Raw genomic sequence first — 20221 nt, forward strand, 5'->3', positions numbered from 1 at the left:
CTTATCCATGGATTCTCTAGACTGCTTGATCTTCCCAGCTTTCCTTTCCATCACCTCCATGAACTTGTCCATCATTTGGTGCACTTCCTCCAATTGCTTGCAGAAGGATTCAAGAACTGCGAGATCCTCATCCTCATCAGCAGGCAACATGAAGAAGTGGTCTGGTTTGGTGAAGAAGACCAAATGCGCACCACAATTTCCTTATTTATAGTGATCTTCTGGATCTGTCCAGTAGACCAGATACAGACCCGATTCTTGATCTGAACCCTAGATTGCAACAAAATATCATGCCTCCAGCATTTTGAGACTAAATGGTGGAGCTGCTCAATTTTCACTGATGAAAAATGCTACAATCTTTTCATGAGAAAGGTTGTGAAGACCCTTGTCGTCATCTTGATGAATTTTATCTTGAAATATGATATAAGGTGCATATCAAGAATTTAGGAAATGTTGCCCTTTGGATATGGTTGTTTCTTTTACGATGAAAGGTAAGACAAAAAATTGGTTGAAATTAGTGGGCGATGTTCTAATTAATAAATGAGATGATGTGTAAACAGGAATGAGGTGTAAATGATATGTGATCGTGTCATTATGAGCGGAAAAGATGCGATGTACCCTATACAACAAGAGGAAAAGCAGTCCTGTAAGACTTGAGAACTGATCAACGATCTTCAAGCAACGTGCCCACCATCAAGTTAAAAATGTAAATTAGATGCAGTTGAAAAAAATGGCTGACTGGTTGACACGACCAATGCATGGCCAACTAGATGCATCAGTATAGTAGTCAGTTTTAGGAGGTTGTGTGAGAGACAAAAGGAATGACAATGGGAAGCATGCAATACTTGAAAAGTGCGAGAACATGATGAGAACCGTTAACTAAATGTTAGACAACCTTAAGTGTATTTTTCATAGAAATGTCATGCTTCGTTCAGCATTTTGAGAACAAATGGGGGAGCTTCTCGATTTTTACTGATGAAAAATGCTACAATCTTTTCGTGAAAAAGGTCATGAAGACTCTTTCCGTCATCTTGTTGGATTTTATTGTGAAACATGATATGAGGTGCATATCAAGAATTTTTTAGAAAAAAAAAATTAATATAGTTAAATAGAACTAGGGTTGAAAAGATACGATGAACACCATACAACAATAGGGGTGTCATGAGACCTAAGAACTGCAAAAGTATCTTGATGAGGCAATGTAAGGCCCATGATTTTCTTTTTCTGTAATTATTGCAAAAACATTAATATTGGCACAGGTTATAAATGGCAGATTTAGACTTAAAAATTAACTGAAATTGTCAACTGTATCAAAGGGATGCAATTACTGAAAGAAATAAGGGGGTTACTAAACATATCCCTAGCTGGAAGTAGTAACTGAAAATGTTAAAAGGAGGGAAAAATTGAAAAGTTATTTCTTTCTTTGTGAGAGGCTGCAAGAATTTGTATGGCAGTTTTGGAGGCCTTGAAGAGGGTCTATTTAACCCTATACTGCAGCATTCTAAGTTACTATTTGTTGCAACCATAGAGGTTAGGGTTCCAGCAACTAGAAATTGGGGAAAAGTGAAAGCGAACCCTTGTTTCCTGCATCTTGGGGTGAAGATCAAGAGCAAAGAGGCACTGGTCCATGTGACTATCATCCGCGGCTTGGAGGATCTTGAAAGCGAAGGAGCTAGGGTGCTGACAGTAAAAAATCAGGGGCTGTACATTTAGAGAGACCCTGGTAAGTGTTATATAGTTTCTTTTATAAATAATGTGTATAGGTAGGTATATATATAATATGCAAGGAGAATTCTACTTGGTGGGTCTGAAATTATACATGTAAATGCATGTTTTGCAAGGAAATCGTGCTAGACTGCCTTGGAAAGACAGCCTTCTTGGCGGACTGAATTGACTGCAGCACAGAGCAATAAGGTATGGGAATACTTAGCTATGAGTGCAGCATGTAGCCCTTGTACCTTTGTTGCTTATATATATATATATATATATATATATATATATATATATATATATATATATATATATATATATATATATATATATATATATATATATATATGCATGTTATAGTAGTGAATCTATGTATTTACATGCCTAGATATGAATAGATGTGTATTGGTGTATTTAGTGGATTGTGCTCATTTATGGGCATTACTGCAACCCTTTTATCTAGAGGACTGGTCAAGTGCCCTGGCATTCTAAGGGTCCGAGTAAACCACCTTTAGAGGCAACCATAGATCTTGGCTTCTGTTTTTTTATTTGCTTGTTCTCATTGAATAGACTTATATGGCAATTATGAAATGTACTAGCACTTTGAGTATGTGAGGGAGGTGCAACAGGTCTGCTTTTCTAGGCTGTGCTTCTTATTGTTGCTGTTGTCGTATACTGGATTCATTCCCATGTTGCTCGATATTTCTGAATCAAGCTGGCTTTCTGGATATGGGGCTAAAACTAGATTGATTTTTGATTCCCAAGTGCCCTGGCATTATATATGTTCATGTCATAGTCACAATAAACATGTATTTTTTAAATGCAATAAATAAAATAATCATTTAAAATTTTAAAAAGCGCCTTTTTTAATGTTAACTTAAAAAACACGAAAAAATGTGTTTTTTTTTTTGCATTTTTCTTTTTTTCATTTTTTCACATTTTTCTTTTTCTTTCATTTTATTCATTTTTTCACATTTTTCTTAATGACAAACTGTTTTTTTTTTTCATTTTCTAATTTTTATTTGTTGCAAATATACTTATTTTTTGATGTTTGTATTATTAGTTTCTCACTTATTTTGTTTTTTCCCTCATTTTTAGTTTTTTATTTTTTTAAAAAAAATGACTATATTTTTTTTTTGTATTTTTTCCTTTTCTTTCAAGCTTGCCGCATTATAACCTAGAAAAAACCTTGTTGCTTAAAACAGGCCGAAGTTTTTCGTGACTATGGTTCGTGTCATACAACTTCTAACTGTACATACATGGTCTACGTTGTACCATCATCTATTTCTTTTGTCTGACCCAACATGGGTATGACTGCTTGATGTATTGGATTTATAAATTTGTTTGGCTAGTCTACTCTTCTTCCTTTGAGTAAGATATGAATTTTTGAAAGCTGAGAGAATGACAGAAAAGGTTTGCAAATAGTGACATGAGAGTAGATACTGCATGCTTACATTAGCTCTGATAGCAAATTGATAGGTCAACTTCAGTAAAAAACTGCAACTAGTTCGAGTATCTTCAACATATCAATATGTACATATGCAAAGGTGCTATTGCTTGCCTCTTGCCAATGACAATAGGCCTGCGGTATTCTAGAGTCTGTTCTTGTGTACTTGAACTGATTTTTAGATAATCTCATCTGTATCTGCTCTCATGTACCTTGCAAGCAGACCTTTTGGGGTGTCGGACCATCAAAAGCTGAGGTGAAAAATTCACAACTATTGCGTTGTTTTTTTTTTATGAATTGCAAAGAAGAACAATGAATATTTCTTTTGTCACCACATATTTACGAATCTCGTGTTTCACGTTGAGATTAATGATGCACAAATTGATCCATCGGCTTCTTGTCCTCGCTACAAGAACTTCACTATTCGCTGACATGGAAAAGGTCAATGAAAAAAGGTTTTACTAACGCGGCTTGCTGCAAGAAGAAAGTTGAGTTGAGAGGTAGCATAGAAAAAATGTGCACGTGTCAGGGAATAGGCACCTTTACTAGCATAGAAAATTCCTACTTGATGCAGTTGCGGCATAAATATAATTTGATCTTACAATTTTGACGAGGCTCTAGAGGGATCCTTGCTTGGCAAGGAAAAGTGCAACTGGGGAAGCTCCTTCCTACTTCGTCTCATGGAAGCACCAAAACTATCACTCATAGCGGTCTCTTCTAATCATTAATGCCAAGAGTTAAGATGGTCAACCGCTAAATTAAATATGGCGGAATATGCTTGTAACGGCATAATGAAATGACTCTGCCTTTTCATAATTCTCCTTTTTCATGAAATATACGCAATAACTTTTCTGGCTCATCTTCTCGGTGGTGTTCCTGCGAACATAATACTTTAATAAAAAATAACAAAGTTAAATGAACATAATACTTTAATAAAAAATAACAAAGTATTAAAAGTTATTTTTTTAAAAGTTAAATGAACATAATACTTTAATAAAAAATAACAAAGTTTATAATTCGTGCATTAAATCAAATAAATTTGCCATGGGTTGGACTGAAACCAACTATAAGCCATATCGAATATTTTCTAGGTGGGGTTCGCACAGCAAACTGATTGGAGGCATGAAAGAAGTTCAAATCTTATGGGCATCACCTTTTTATGTTGTAAAAGGAGGAAATATAAGGATGCTACCTCAAATCAACAAAAAAAAACCTATTGAATATGGAGGAAAGAAAGGAGGGGGGCGGCTTCGACCTTGGAGGATAAGAGAAAGCGGGTGGGTTAGACCTGCACTTGGCTCTTTTGACTCATCCTTGCTTTCACTTTCAGGCCTAAAATTGTGTCAACCATGCGGTAGATATAATTCACTATTAACTTAATAGTTAATATCACACCCTATAAGGTGAAAATATAGCCCCTGAATTCGCATCGCGTCTTTTCCCATCCAACCAACAAAGCTAATGTTGATATTTTTTTAAACGAAGTTTTTTTTGGTGAAATATTTGATATTAGGCATTGTCTTTCGATGTATTGGCACTTGTTTAGGTGTCCAAAATGCTTTATTATTTTGTATATTTTCTCGCGCTTCTCAAAATTATAAATGTTGTCACATTTTTTCTGAAATTTTTTTACAAAACGTGTTGAAAAAAAAGGTGCAAGATTATTTCTTGACGATGAAATCCTGAGAATGAAATATAAATGGAGATGGGCTGATTTCTTATTCAAATTAAAAATAGTTTAAAATATTGTAAATTGATTTTAAAATAAAAAAGGAGAGGGAATCAACTGATACACTGATTTAAGCTCGACGTTTGGATTTTGGCGGCAGTTCTGGGAAAGGAGAGCGACGGAACGGATGGCGACGACTTCTCTGGCTGACGGACGATGGAATCTTGCGGAATTAATTTTCAAACTGCTGCACCGGGAAAAAGTCAGCAGTTTCCGGGACTATAGAACCTCTCTCTCTCTGGAGAGAACACCAAAACCCAGTGATGTTGAAATCTTTTTTTGCTCTCTTTGGGTAGAAGGATTCGAAACAGAATTCTATCTTCATGAATTTTAGTTCTAGCTTTCGATCTGCATGTTTGTTGTTAGATTGAGAGAGGAAAAACATGTGTGGGATTTTCGCGTACATAAACTACAATGTACCAAGGCGCAGAAGATACATTCTCGAGGCCCTTTTCGACGGACTCCGACCTCTACAACATAGGGGTTGTGATTCATCCAGCATATCCATCCCCAACTCTGAGAGCGGCTTCATATTCATATTCCCTGCAGATTATCGGGTTCCTCTAGTTTTCCGGCAGAAAGGTAACCCCAATCGTCTGGTGGAAGCCGTATGCAGAGGTTTGTGATTAATGGGTATCTCGAACTTATGGTGTGTGCTGGGAGTTTTCCCTTTCTCTGTACTTTGGTTTTCGAATTGGGCTTGCTCCATTGCTTCCGTTTTACAGATCGATTTTCCCTGTTCAGTTGATATAATCGTCGGAGTTGAGATTCCTTTTGCAGTTTCTTTGTTGGTTCCGGGAGGATCTCGAATCGACCCTCTTCTCCACACCTTTCTCTGGTGATTCGAGGGTCTCCTGCTACCGCCGACTGAATTTGATCATCTTGTTCCGTCAATTTTGTTCGCACAGAGTTGGACTCTACAGGTTTGGACTTGGAGAGGTACTATCCGGGCACGTCGGAATTGCGCACACACGTTGGGCAACTCACGGTTCGATATTGGCGAAGGACATGAATTCCTGGTCATTCACAATGGATCCTCACCAATTATCAGGTAAGCAGTACTTGCAGAAAAGTAATTTATGAATGTTTGCAAGTTTCTTGGTCATTGGTTTCCTTCTATCCGCTTATATGCATTGGACTTTCTTCATGGGCATCCAAATGCTTTGCATGAGGTCCACATTGTTTCGTATCCACTTATCTTGGAACTTAAATGTTTGGAGAACGTTGCAAACAACAAGCTGATAGCTGCCGCGAAGGAATTGATCATTACATAATGTACACATGCTTGCAAGGTCACATGAGAAAATGATTTTGAGAGTACGATCAGATCAATTTCCGGTAAAAGTCTTACTGGTTTCCCTCCCAACTGTGTAAGGGCTGCTAATCGACTGGTCGATTGACCTATGGCGTAAAATATTTTCAACTTCCTGAGTTTGACCCAAATAATGGAAAGGTAGAATGTCAGCCTGCATTCGTCGTTACTGAATAAGCACGTTTATTACCTTCAATAGGCGACTGTGGCTATAGTTCAAGGCATTCTCATTACTGTTTTCAGAGAGCCGTCGCCGAGTGAAAATCTCCATAACGGGCTCATCTGAGCGACAACTGCTTCGGACTTTTGGTCTTATAGACAGCTTTAGAATTTGCTAACTTTATTGTTCTTATTGTTGTGGTTCTTCTTCTTCCTCGTCCTTTTTTGCAAGAAAGAGATAAAATGCATTATTATTAGTGACACACCGCCTATTTCATTGAATAAGCGAGTTTCTTTCTTTTGATGCTGCTGTATATTTCAATGGTTTCAGGGAATGGAAATTAATTGGTCACTAGAATTTTCCTTGGATTTATGATTTTGTCACTTGGTGGAGTTTCTGTCATTATTAAGTTTGGATTGGATGTTGATATATGCTAAGCTTCACGGAATATGATTCATGAGCTTAACTTCGTTGAGCCATCCATCTTCAAGTTTGAATCTGACACATATACGGAAGTGATCCCAAAGTTAGCTAAGTTGGCTTATGATACGCTGTTGGAACATAAAGATGGAGACGGCCAAGGTGAAGTGTTTCCCTTAAAAATACTCTGCTAAGAATCCAGGCTCCGTTTGGAGCAGCTTGCATTAGGCTCCCCAACGGTGTAAGTCCAAATAGCCATACCAGAAAGAAAATGTTACAATGGTTCTAATACATTTCAGCATAAAAAAAATGTTTGACAAGGAGATGGATGATAATTCTAGAAAAACGAGACTGCATAGAGCGAAGAATCCAGAGCTTACAGAGTCTATGATGACAGAACTGGGTGGCAGTACATTGATGAACATGTTTTTCTTATTGTACATGTCTACACCTTTGAATTGATGAACAAGCTCATGTATGCATGGCCATGCCATCCATGAGTTTAGGTTCAGAAAGGCAAGAGGAAAAAGCAAGAATACACATAATGCAAGCTTGGTTTAAACTCCCCGAAGTGTTTGGACGATGGTGTTGTGCCACGGGTCAGACAGATGCTGTAGCAGGTTCTCAAATGGACCTTTTCCAGTTATGTTGTGTTGAATGACAAAGCCCAAGAATGCCAACATGGCCAGCCTCCCTGCAAAAGAAATCAACAAATGAAAATTTGAGGATCCAAATTGAAGTGACTTCTCATAAGATCCTTTGTCTCTGATCAGGTTCAAAAAGTGCTAGGGGCTAGCATGTCATTGCTGGAAGTTATTCATCTCAAGTCTCTTTTTGTTGAAGAACCTGATCTAAATGGGGCTATGTGGGAACCTATAATCTTGCTGATTGGAACAATCAAGTGCATGTGCAGAACAGCCACAAGGTTAGATTATGTCCTCACTGTAGTGACACGGATACTCTGATAAGGACTTGTATATCTCACAGCCCAGTAGGCGAATGCCTTGAGCCGAAGTCATTGTAGCAGTCAAAGCTCAAACTAACCAAGGAGATGGTGCTAATTTTATAGTGCGTATGGGGAAGTTACCGTTGGCTATCTCCTTCTCCTTAGCCTCCAAGGTTGGAGCGAAGTTGAGAGGGTTGAAAATTCCTCCTGGGTAGCCAACTTCATTTGGTGGCAAGCTGTAGCTCTTGAAGATGGGATCCTGGTTAACGCTGCCAGGGTTCTTGATATCTTGCCACCTTCTGATCTCCACATAGTGGAAAAGAATGAACTCGATCACGAACAATGTTGAAGATGAGGCGAAGTACTCGGATTTTCCAGCATCGTACCACTCAGGCACGTTGATGATTCCGATCTTGGTGAATACCTCGGGCAACAACATCCCTGCAACACCGAGCATAGCCCACCTGCCATTGACCAACTCGGCCTGCACGAACCACTTCAAATTTTCTGGGTCCTCTGCTAGGCCTAGTGGGTCGAAGCCGTTATCTCCAGGAAGGCTGCAGTTGGTCGTGCAAGATCATGAGTGTAAACGAACCATCTCAAGGGAAGAAAAGAAAATAAGTAGATGAAGAAGAAGAAAACACACCTGCCATTGAGATATGCAGGGGACGCCAAACCGGGCAACCACTCTCCCTTCTTGGCTTCAACCTTTAACGGGCTAACGCGATCCAGCGACGGGAAGCTCTGGGCCCCGATTCCCCTCGCCAACCTGCCGGAGCGTCCCGTGAGGAAGGTCGACGGCCTGAAACCCCCAAGAGAAGCCTGCATCGACATGGAGGCCATGATCTTTCGACCGGGAAGCTCTGATGCCCACTGGTAGTTGGGTTGGCGAGGGAGGGAGGAGGGAAATTGCTGCCGGAGCTCTGCTTCTCCCCACCCTGAAGTATTATTATTTCAATGGTGCCAACACCGCTGGTTGCTGGAGTCCCACGTTGGCAGTGGACGGCGAGGATTGATCTCGGGGAAGATCTGACGGTGGCGTTTCCTGTGTCATCAGCACTCTGCCAATCGAAACGCCCCCACCCTTATCCGGCTTTATCCTCTGGAATCGCTCGCTTTCTATGGCTCTGCGCGGCTGGAGAATCCTCTCCCTCCAATGAACCCTCGCCACCTAATCGTACAACGATTGTCTGCGTATCTTTACCTCGAACCAGAAGGAGTCAACGTGGATACGTCCCCAATTTCTAGCTAGTAAAATATTCATGATGGCCCCAATTATCTGGGCAATCCAGAAAAAGGGGGCGTGATGCAGTAACACACAGAAGAGAGGAGGTTTTCACTATCCCGTAAGTTAATCATCCAATTTAACTTTCGCTTTTAAATGGTCACACATTCACACGTTTTCAGAAAGGAAGCTGGGTTTCCCTGCATTATTATATTCTTCTTTAATTCGTCTCTTGACAAAGTGAGCCCTCATGGGTGAAAGTCGTCTCGGTGATTTTTTTTTTAAGAAAAAGCTATGCCCACTGAATTACGGTTCCATTTTAGACGAATTTGTCTAATCTTAACTATATTGTTTCCTATGAGGGCAGAAGAAGCGCAAGTCCTGTGTTTTCATAAATGCAGAAGATCATAACACGATGATGACTATTTCATCTAATTTTCATTAACCAGTTCCATGTCAAACTCTTGTGTCCACGATGGACGAGGAGCCATGGCTCCCCCCACCCTTTCTCTCGTCTCTAAGGTTCAAAATGGCGACAGGGAGTTGTCCTCATGGGAATTAAACTAACTGCAGCTAGCCACTTCTTATGTTAATTAACATTAACAAGCAATACCAAACCCATATACCATTAGAACGAACAACGGGATGGAGCTGTCTTATAATACAGTCTACGTCACAGAGAATCCTTGTTGATAGCTTGCGGACCTCTACTTTGACAGTACCTCTATAATAAACCGCATCGTTTCTAGCACACCATACGCCCCATCGCGTACCAGATTTTCCGTATCATATTCATGCGTTCTCCCTTAGCACCGATTTGGACACCCGATGACATCCCTCACTAGAGATTGTCTCATAACGAAAACCTTAGGCGAGTTCCGCACAGTTGGGTATAGATGATTCATGGTCGGGCAGTACCAAAATAGATGTTGCATGGACTCCTCTTGAACGAGGCAAAGGGTACATCTACTAGGGAGATGGAAGCCCCACCTCTTCGATTTTGTATCATGAGTTTGATTCTTTCCCTCTACAATCAGCCATGCTGAAGAGGATCTTTCCCCCCACAAATAGCCTTTTGGAAGCCATTCCAAGCCTGGTGGTAATAAAGAGTGATAAACCTTAGCAACCGAAAAGTTCCCCGTAGAGGTAGTCGCCCAACTGAACCAAGTGGGATAGAGCATCGTCGTCATTGCCATCCTCGAAGAACTTGAAGGCCTTTATCCAATATCAAAGCCATAAGTTTGACCTAGAACAGTCATGCATACGGATGGGAACTCGAGAACTAATTTGATTGGAGCCCACTCAGATCGTAAGTTGACAATTGTGATGACCTTCGCTATCATGCCACAATAACTTCCTCATAATGACCTTGATTTGGTTGACAACATTGGCGGGCATGAAGTGATCTGACATTAGGAATTGCGGAATAGGACTAACCACAAGCTCAATAAGTGTCACCCGACCAGCAATAGATGAAAAAGTGCTTTTCCAAATTTGTTACTTCTTTAGTATTATTTTTTGCTTGATCCCACCCCACCCCGCCCCAAGCAGCAGATGTTAACTTTGAGAGTTGAAGTGCAAGGTCCAAGTAAGAGAATCAAGAATCACCTGCGCCACAGTTAAAAACCCTTTCGGTTGACTTCTGAAGTTGTACGTCTCCATTGAAAATGTGGACTCTGCATTTCGCCCCATTAACCTGATCAATACCTGTAACTGCAGAAAGAGAGAGAGAGAGAGAGAGAGAAAGAAGATCTATCTGTGGTTGTCACACGATTTTGTTGGTTCTTGTTGAAATCTGACCATAGAGATGTGGTTCATTGTTCAGAAATACGTAAATTAAAAAAAAAAAAAAAAACACTACAGTTTATCGGAAGACCATTGAAACGAAAGGTAAATTGAAAAGAAGATGGTAAAGCGAAATTAGGAAAACAGTAGATGGAACAGGTAGAAATGCAGTCTGAAATTTAACCATTTGCCATGTTGCACTAAGTAACTTACGGTGCTCACCATACCAAGAAGATGCCATTAGTACTCAAAGCTGCCCTCTTCATCTCCTCAATTCCCCGTAAAGCGAAGTCTGAGTGCTTATCTCAGACACCCAAAGGTTGGTTTATACTGGCCAGATCCACCCCGGTCACTTCACTCTCAGGATTTGCTGCTTTAAGGGGCTCTTTCTTCGGCTTTCGAAATCTGTTTGTCTCTCTCTTTTGTTAATATAGCTATAATTCTTGTTACAGTAAAGCTTATGGGAGACATGACTTGTTTTGAGGTTTAATTAATTGTTATACCTCTTTTCTTGCTTCAGTACAGTAAAAATGAAAGGGAATCGAACTGAGGTTTTTCGTTTATAGACTTTACAAACTTGGGACTTCCTACACTGTACGGATAGTTCATTTTAATGGACGTACTTTGTTATCAAAGATTTTGCTGTATTTCGGGACAGACTCATTTCAAACGTCGTTCTATTTATACTAACTACACTTGATATGCATTAGTTTTCTATTGGCTTGAATGCCCATGAGTGGTTTTCAAATCGTCCTTTGTGGGCGTCTTTATACAGAAGCTAGCGCCTGCACCTGTTCACTTTTCTACTACAGGTTGAGTTTGTGTAGTCTTAGACATCCATGCATTATGAAACCTAAGTAGGAAAGGGATCCTAATATCTCTGTTCTTATTAACTTGTAAGTAAAGGACCTAGATGATACTGCTTTTAGATGATCATTTGACAGGCATCAGGTATGGGTTTGAGCGGAATTGGGCCTACAAGTGCCTGATAGATGTGAGAGTTGGTGAAGGCTTGACTTCCTGATGATTAGTTATGCATATGTGGGCTTTCATTTATGAGTATGACAATGGTCTGGTTCACTAAAATGGATTTCTTTTCTGTCATAGAATATCAACATATTTTTGTAAACAGGTGTTCTTGAGGTAAATTTTAGTTTCGTCAATTCATAAATGACTCTAATTCTAATTCGTCATAAAATTTCGCCAGTTTGTTAATCAATCAATTCAGCCGATTCTCTAAATCATGCAGCTGACAAATTTGTTTCTGGAAATAGCTTTACCAATATTGATACAAATTAACCCTTACATACTGATCTGGAAACGAAGTCCAAAAGCTTCATTTTCCTTTTCCTTTTCTTTTTTTTTCTTTTTTTTTTTTTGGTTACTTCAATTTGCTATATTTGAAATCTTGGTCGAGTGTAATGTCACTATATTATTATGTGGATTCGTACTGAAGGAAGAAAGGCTCGCTTCAACCTTTCAATTGGTCATTAAGGTGGGATGTATTGGAACGTTGGCAGACCGTGATCCAGCTTTTCCAGTCATCAAAGTAAGATGATCTCTATGAGTTTGGAAGTCTCAAGCCCCTAGGTACATGGCCAGGTAAATTGAATCCTCTTTGGAAGAAAAACAGGAACTTTCTACTAACTTTAGGTACTGTTAATGGTAATCTGTGTTTCAAGATGTCAAGAAGTGGGTGAACCAAATGTCGTGCTCTTTGAGTTAGGCAAGTTGGGCAGAATATGAGGAGCAGATCGTGTCGATGGAGATGCACTTCGTACTAAACTCCTGGCTTAAAATTTGAAGGTCAATCACCTTAGCCATAACGTGGATAGAATATCCTGTTTGTGATTAAATTGACATCTTATAATTTCGTAATCGAAATCTTCTGATACGTAAATTATAGATACACCCAAAAAAGGTGGTGCTGCAAGGCTGAAGCAAAAGTTTCGTGCCTGGGTCCATCAAAATAAGCAACTTAAACCGGCTTGGTTCATTTTGTGCATGGGATGAGTGGCCCTTTCAATTCCCGTGCGCATGATTCCATGTGTATGTCAAAACTGGCGAGTCTACTTTTACTGCTGATGCGCTTGAAGGTTGTTGTCTGGCTCCCCTGAGACAATATCTACTGTTCGGATGATATGGTTCGAAGCTACAGAGTTTCCTCATGGCATTTCTCCTTGTTATTGCTCTTCGAGTAAAAATTAAGAGAACCTCCACCTTAATTTTAAGGGTGGTCGCCAAATCCGCCACTGTTGACACAGCTTAATAAACAAAAAAAGGGAAATACTAATCGCAGCGATGCATGCACTCTAACGAAAGGTGTCAGAGGTGCGTACTCCACATGACAAGTGCCATGAGCTTGAGCTGATGATTCACACCAATGGCCGGCAGGGGGTTTCTCAGAGCAGACAACATGACAGATGATTAGCAGCCTCGTATTCAATTATTTCAAGCATCTCATAACCTTACTAGGTAGTCAGGCTCAGACTCTTAACCAACTTTGGCACGGAAAGCTGGCCACAGGTTCTGAACCACTAAATCAAGAACCATAATTACGTCCTTAGTCACTTTTGCTCATGAAAAGCCACTTTGAACAATTTTGGAGTGATAAAATTGAAAAACGAAGTGCCGCTAGGTGAAAGGAGGAAGGGGAAAAGTCACTGAGAAATGAAAAGGAAGAGGAAACAAGATATCTCCAAACACCATTTTCCCTTATTAAACAACCACAAAATATACAGTCTTATGCATCCACTTCTTCAATATACCAAGGACGAATTGAGAGAAAAACTGCTTACACCGTTACCATCTTGACCTTCTTCATACAGGGATCAATATGGTGGAAAAGAAAGAAAAACACTTATTTTTCTCTCTGCATCTATATATGCAAGCTGGTGGCGGGTGGTAAATATAGCCTCTGCCACTTTCGCTTGAGTACCAAATGGGCACGCGACAAACTTAAGACACAGGCATGACCATTAACCGGTCAAGAATGATTAGAAAGGCCACCTTCCAAGAGGAAGAGGAAGAAAAGAACATTAAGGAGAACATAAATAATTTTAACTGCATACTGCTTTGCTCGAGGATGTGACTCGGATTAATGAAGGGGATGCCAAGGAGAGCTGAGGGCTTATATATGGTGAGTTTGTTTCAGTAAAACTGGCGACCGCTGTAGGTCTGGCCGAAGGACCAGCTTGGAGGGGCGACGTTATAAGAGACCACATAACGGCCATCGCTGGTGACGACCTTGAAGGAGAGGGCCTGGCCGTTGAGGTAGCTGTTGCTCTGCCAGTTCTGGCCCCAGTTCCTGGACATGGCCTGCCATCCGGTCCTCGACCCTTTGATGTAAACTGCATGGACGTCCCCTGCTCCACCGACGTTGGTTATAAGCACCAGGTTGAAGTAAGCGTGGCCGTTGATCGTGAATCTGATTCCACCCCTCTTTCTGCACGCTACCCTGTTCCAAAGCATCGAGTGAGAATTCACAATTCTGTATACCATACACCCATAGACAGAGAAAGAAAGAGCTTTGAAGCACAACAGGGAGAGGGATTGATCGTGTTTCAAAATAAATTAGTCTAGTACATTAAAAAAAATTGGAGTAAAAAAAAAATACTACAAGGATTGTATTTGCCCTAAGTAAAAAAGAAGGGAGGGGTTGGAAACTTGGAATCCAGTACATGTAAAGCTTAATAAATGGGGAAAAAGACTAAACCGAAAAGCAGAGAAAGCAAGGGGAGCAAATCTCGACCCCACACTTCTCATCCCCTTTACTCTTTTTTCTTTCACTATCAAGATACGACTACAAGCGTCGGAAATTTCTTTTTCCTTCTTTTTTTCCTCTTTGGTGAGTGTGTCGGTGGCGTTGGACTTGTCTAAAGCAGACAGAAACAAAGGGAAAGCCAAAAGCTTGGTTAATTTGGACCACCAAAGCTCGAATAACTGAAAAGTCATTGAATCGAAATTCAGCAGTAAGCTTGTGCGAGCAGGAAAACTTGTTAAGTATTGTAAGAGTGAATACATAGGAATAGGAAACAGAGGACAAAAGCAAAACGACCAGTGCTGAATGATGAACATTATCATCGGGAAACAAAAATGGGAACCGGAAAAAATTTTGATGATTCTATTGTGGACTACTCTACTGGAGATGCGATGTAATGTGGCAGGCAACTCATGACATGCATGCATACATGCGTACCTTCTGAAAACAACAGGGACAACACCAGCTCTGTACTGAGCTATGCGCTGGAAGACTGGCTGAGAGAGGTCAAAATGCTGCTGGGGGGGGTTGCACCAGCCGCCGGCGTTGTTGGGCAGGCCATAGTTTGGAGGACAGAAATTGGTGCCGGTCACCACGATGTAACCGGGAAGGCACATTCTGCTATTCACACACTTGATCATATAACAAGACCCGCAGCTAAGCCCACCGTTAAAGAGCGCAGAGCTCAGCGCCGCTGTGTTAGTCCCATAGCCCTGGCTGTAAAGGTTTCCGTACCCACATGCACCACCTGCATATATGCGAAAAGGAAAAAAGAAAAAAAAAAAAAAAACAAGCTCTTAGTGGTACACAAACTTTCGGCCACGCTAACTTGTAATTCACGCTGAATTTCATGAGAAACCTGCCACATCTAGCTTAATTTCTCATGCTTCTTTCTTTCTTCACATACCCATTGTCCCGGAGGCATCGCCGCCTCCATAGAAGGTCGCACGCCCAGAGGTCCAGCCCCATCCATAGCCATAAGCACTCGGGAACAGCGGAAGAAGAAAACAGACTAGAAAGATCCCAACGGACGCCATTCCCTGAAAAGGATAGAGACACACAGGTTCAGCCTTCAGACACAAAGATTTATTCATATATATGGAACCAAAAGTTAATGTCATACAGTAGCATGCAGCACTGCTGATGAAGAATGAAGTGCAGGAAAATTATGTGAGAAAGGGATTACATACCAGTTGATCGAGGGGTAAAGGAGCAGGAGGGCGGGAAGAAAAGGAGAAGGGTAGTGTGCATGTGGGAAGAAATGGTGGGGAAGTTAAGATGAATAAATAGAAGTTGGGGAGGAGTAGGGCCGGCCGGGTCGCTTCTTTTATCAACGGGCCGTAGAAGTTGCGATCCAAGAGGCCATCAGCTGACTGAAGCAGGGTGATCTTGGCGGGGAGTGAAAAGGGAAGGAGAAAAAACAACCTGCAGCTAAATGCAGACCAGTTGTAAGTTTGAAAAGATACCGTCGGTCCTCCTTCGCCGTCCACGGCGGTTTTGGAGGGGAGACCGCGTGGTTTTGGGGAGGGGGGGACGCCCATGTGATGAAAGAGAGAAGCGGCCCCACCAAATTAAAAGCGGTATTCTTCCTTTTCCGGTCTCCTAAACATACTTCACCGGTTCACTTCCCTGCTCTCTTTAATACTCCTCCTCCTTCTTCCTCTCCTATTTTCACCATCCCATACGATCATACTAACGTTACCTTACGCCGTCCCCGTCCGGTTAAAATTTTTAGATGCCCTAGATTTCTTCCTTACCATCCATGTCAAAAACTTGTGCCATTTACTTATGGTTGACTTCGTCCGCAAACAAAGCGATTTTCTTGTAAGTTTCTGTAATCCGCCATTTGTAGTACAGCCTTTTTACTGTACGTGAACTTGAATGCGTCACATGGCAGTTTTCTTCTGAATCTGATATAAAGGCTACCACGTACTTGAATAGTTAAAAAAAAAACACCTTTACGTTTCCCCATGCGCTTGACTGTATCTGTGGTAAAGTAAGGTTAATTTCCTGGATTTATCACTCGATAGCTAGGTCGTTTATACATATGTGTTGTGGGGAGGAGTTCGTATGAGTCGTTGAATTTGACTTTCCTGAAACAGATCAAGAATTATATATGTGTCTGCGTATTGGATGGATCTCTCTTGAATCTGATAAGAGTCGCTAGCATTCCTATCTCACTCGAAAATGCAGGTGCTGCTGCGTCCCAAGAAAAAGATGGAAGAATCTCAGAAACGAAACGAGGAAGGAAAACGCCATGTTATTCGACCCATCTCTCTCTCTCTAGGCCTGTTACCAGCACGTGGATGATGCATTAATCTCTGAACCATACAGCTAGCAAAAAACGTTGATGTCACACGCAAGCCAAGCCGTCATCTTTTATATCTGATTCTATCTATCTATCTTAATGACCCTGCAGTTTTTTGTTTTTCCTTTTTCTCTGCCTTTACTGTTTTATGAAACGGACACACTTTTCTCCTCTCCCTCCATCACCACCTCAAGGTGGAATACAGCGCATGCTATCTTATCACCCTCTCCATATATATTTATATACATGTCCTTCGGCGTTCTCTTTGAGAAACAGATCCGTTAGTGTAAGCGCATACAAGGCGTGAAGGTCTTGATTATTTCTTTAAAACATTTTGACCATAGAGCTTTAATGTCCTCAGTTAATTAAAAAAAAAAAAAAAAAAAAAAACTTTTAAAAAGAAATGAAGAAGCAGAAATGGGCTTATTTTAGATTAGCACATTTAAGTGTGCAAGTAAGATACGGAGAACATCGAAATTATTATACAGGTAGCACTTCCGCCTTGAGGCTTAACAATTAAAAAAGATTGTCGGCGGGAGATATGATCTAGTAAAGAGGGGGCCGGGTAGTGGTACGGTCGAATATCGATGACGCTGAATTATCATCTGAAAGCGGAGAAGCTGTAAACTGCCATGTGACGGGCGACAGCCAGCTTCCACACTTGCGATTTCTTTGTGGGGTTATGCTTGCGAAGGAATATCAAATTCACTCATGCCTGGCTTCAGCGAATTGAGAGCAAAAATTAAATTAAACCCGCATGATCCTTAACCTAAGGAGAATTTGTACCTTCTCATCCATTATAAAACAACATATAGGAAGAACATGCATCCCACACTCACTGTTAACAATTCCACTGCAAGCGTTTACACGGGAGAGATTTCTTTTCTGGAGCCCACCCTTTGCCTGGTAATCTTGCTTTAAGGGAAAAAAGAATCACCATTTGCAATTTTTTAGCAAAAAAAACGGTTAGATAAAAGCTTGAAGTAAAAGTTTGGTTAACAATGAAAAAAGAAGTAGCATTTCAGTACACTACCTTATTTGACAGTTTTTACGGACGAATGAGCATAAATTAAAAAAAAAAAAAACCGAAAAACTCCACAAAAACATTGATCTCTTTTTTTTTTTTCAGAATTATAAGCATATAAAGCTAGTGACGTAAAGGAACACGAATTGCTTTGCAGCTCACTCACGGATATCGCACATTGGCAATAACTCGATCTCGACCGTTAATTAGCATCCATTTCTTGGGTGGCAGGCTATGACCAAGACGAGCGATTTGAATTGAATTGCGACCAAAAGCGCTAATAATTTGCTCCATAATTTGCGCAAAAAAAATGTACCTACCCATAACAGTTTGACGTTGCGACTCATGGGCCCTTCCATCTCTCGACGATGACTATTGAGTTCCCGTCGTGGCACCAAAGTGTGTACAAGCATGAGTTGGATGCACTTCGTTTTTTGGATTGGTTAATTGTAGAAATAAGCATTATTATTATACTTATATGTATACGTAGATAACATATGCCTATGTAGTTGAGACTTAGAGACAAAACCCACTTTTTTTAGACCGATTCGATTCATTTTCCCTCCCACATCAGCGTCCGTCAAAACTATGTGCGCGAGTCTTTTTCCTTTTTCTTCGTTTGTGGGGGAGGGCACTGGGCACTGGGCAGATACCAAGTTGCGGTTAAGATCAAAAGTAACTAGGAGGCACATTCTAGCCAACCATGCTAATTGCTTGTTAATTTTACCTTCACACCAGTACATGTGCTGTGAGTGAGCCGGCGATAAGACAGCAAATAAAGAGTGTCAAATTAAAGTTTCGACGTTGCTTGTCTTCGTTGTTTGAGTTTTCGTCTTCGTTCTCGGTATTATCCCAATATTTAGTGGTAAAAATTTCACATTCAACTAAGAAAACATAACCTAATTAACTAATCGCTTTGTTAAGTATCATTATGTCTTTAGGATGCCTCCCTACATAAAAAGCTTGGATCCTTTTTTTCCTTTGCTTTGCTTTGAAGGGAGTGCTCTTGGATGATTAATTGAAAGCAGTTGGTGAAGAAGAAGGGGAGACGGGAAAAGTGACAAGCGGGGAAATGATAACTTTTATAATGGTGAAAGTAACCCTAGATCTTGTGGTAGCTGCTGGGGATCTCTCCAGCATCAGCAGAACAAAGAGGAACGGATGCAAAAGACTTGTCGCCGGCCGGTCGTCCTTTGGACCAGTGTCAGTACTCATGTCTTCGATCGAGAGCCAGGCCCAGCCTTCTATGGACCCCATATATAATGTCGATCCCTAGTAACTAGTTAAATGCCCATGTACATGCTTATGATGCTGAATGTTCTTTTCCGTTATGTATGTATGTATGGTGTGTACATGTGCGCAGGCTTAATTCTTTTTAAGAGCTCTTCTTATCAACTGCCCAGAAAGAAAGAAAAAAAGAAAAGGAAAAAAAACATAAAAATTGAGGGCGCTACTCTATGGATATCCGTGGCACTTACATGGTTGGGCCTGTGTGATCTCAATGCATGTCGTAGGTCGTCAAACTTGTAGCATGGCAACCCTATACATTTCTCATTAATTAAACGGATATCAAGCTCATGAGACTCATTCCTAGATCTTAGAATTAATGCCGAAAGCTTGTCCTGCTTGAGCTTGGGTATGTTTTCTTTATTCTTTGTTTAATACCCGAAATCTAGCTTGTTTATGCAATCTAATGAATCTTAATGCATACTTTCTGTAACTTTTAATGTAAATGTTACGTAGGGGACGCAAGGCACCCGTGATTACCCTGATCATTAACTAATCACGGATTGAATCAGTGAGATGGCCGTGTAGTTTCTTGATCAGCTTTCATTATTAAAGCTCTGCAGGGGACGTCAGAAAGCAACAAATTAACTGCGAGCTGGGAAACTTTAATTTGGAAGCGAGACTTGATCATGTCTCACGCGCAACTACATGTTTTATGAACATGGGGGGCATGAGAAGGGGAGGAAGCGTCGGTGATCAGGCTAGTACAGATCTAGCAGCTAGCAGTGGGGCGCAACCTACTTTCAGGCTTAATTTTCCCAGTTAAAGCAGAAGCTGACGCCTTTGCATCACAAACTGAGGACCAAATCCTTCGGTTTCCTCGCCTTCTCCACAGCATGCAGCGTCACCTTCCTTTGCCTTTGTGTCTGTCGCTTTCTTACCCTTTAGTCCTTAATTAATTTACGTCCACACCAGAATTTTTAATTCAAGCCCTGCTTGATGATGGGAGAACAATTAATTACTGTGATGGATTTCTTCCAGTTAAATGAGCTATATATATATATATATATATATATCCTGCAAGTCTGAGTCATTTGAATTTAGATTTTCAAGAAGCAGTCAAACGGCGAGTCAGGAACCTAGTGGAGCGAGCTTGGTCAGCTCTTATTTT

At 40.7% G+C, this 20221-nt stretch overlaps 2 protein-coding genes across 2 annotated transcripts; both read right to left on the reverse strand.

The window, feature by feature from the left end:
* Window positions 1–7163: 7163 nt before the first annotated feature.
* LOC116247682 (chlorophyll a-b binding protein 4, chloroplastic) lies at window positions 7164–8661 on the reverse strand. The gene is made up of 3 exons (XM_031619934.2): window positions 8368–8661; window positions 7863–8278; window positions 7164–7469 (listed from the first exon to the last, which is right to left on the reverse strand). Exons 1-3 carry the CDS (start codon window positions 8562–8564, stop codon window positions 7333–7335), a joined length of 750 nt encoding a protein of 249 aa, XP_031475794.1. The 5' UTR covers window positions 8565–8661; the 3' UTR covers window positions 7164–7332.
* Window positions 8662–13426: 4765 nt separating this feature from the next.
* Window positions 13427–16047, reverse strand: LOC116247683 (expansin-A10-like). Its single transcript, XM_031619935.2, has 4 exons — window positions 15682–16047; window positions 15399–15531; window positions 14930–15239; window positions 13427–14188 (listed from the first exon to the last, which is right to left on the reverse strand). The coding sequence occupies exons 1-4, from the start codon at window positions 16030–16032 to the stop codon at window positions 13882–13884; spliced, it is 1101 nt and encodes a 366-aa protein (XP_031475795.2). The 5' UTR covers window positions 16033–16047; the 3' UTR covers window positions 13427–13881.
* Between the last annotated feature and the right edge of the window lie 4174 nt (window positions 16048–20221).

The sequence above is a fragment of the Nymphaea colorata genome, chromosome 2 (genome assembly GCF_008831285.2).
Source record: "Nymphaea colorata isolate Beijing-Zhang1983 chromosome 2, ASM883128v2, whole genome shotgun sequence".
NCBI lineage: Eukaryota > Viridiplantae > Streptophyta > Magnoliopsida > Nymphaeales > Nymphaeaceae > Nymphaea > Nymphaea colorata.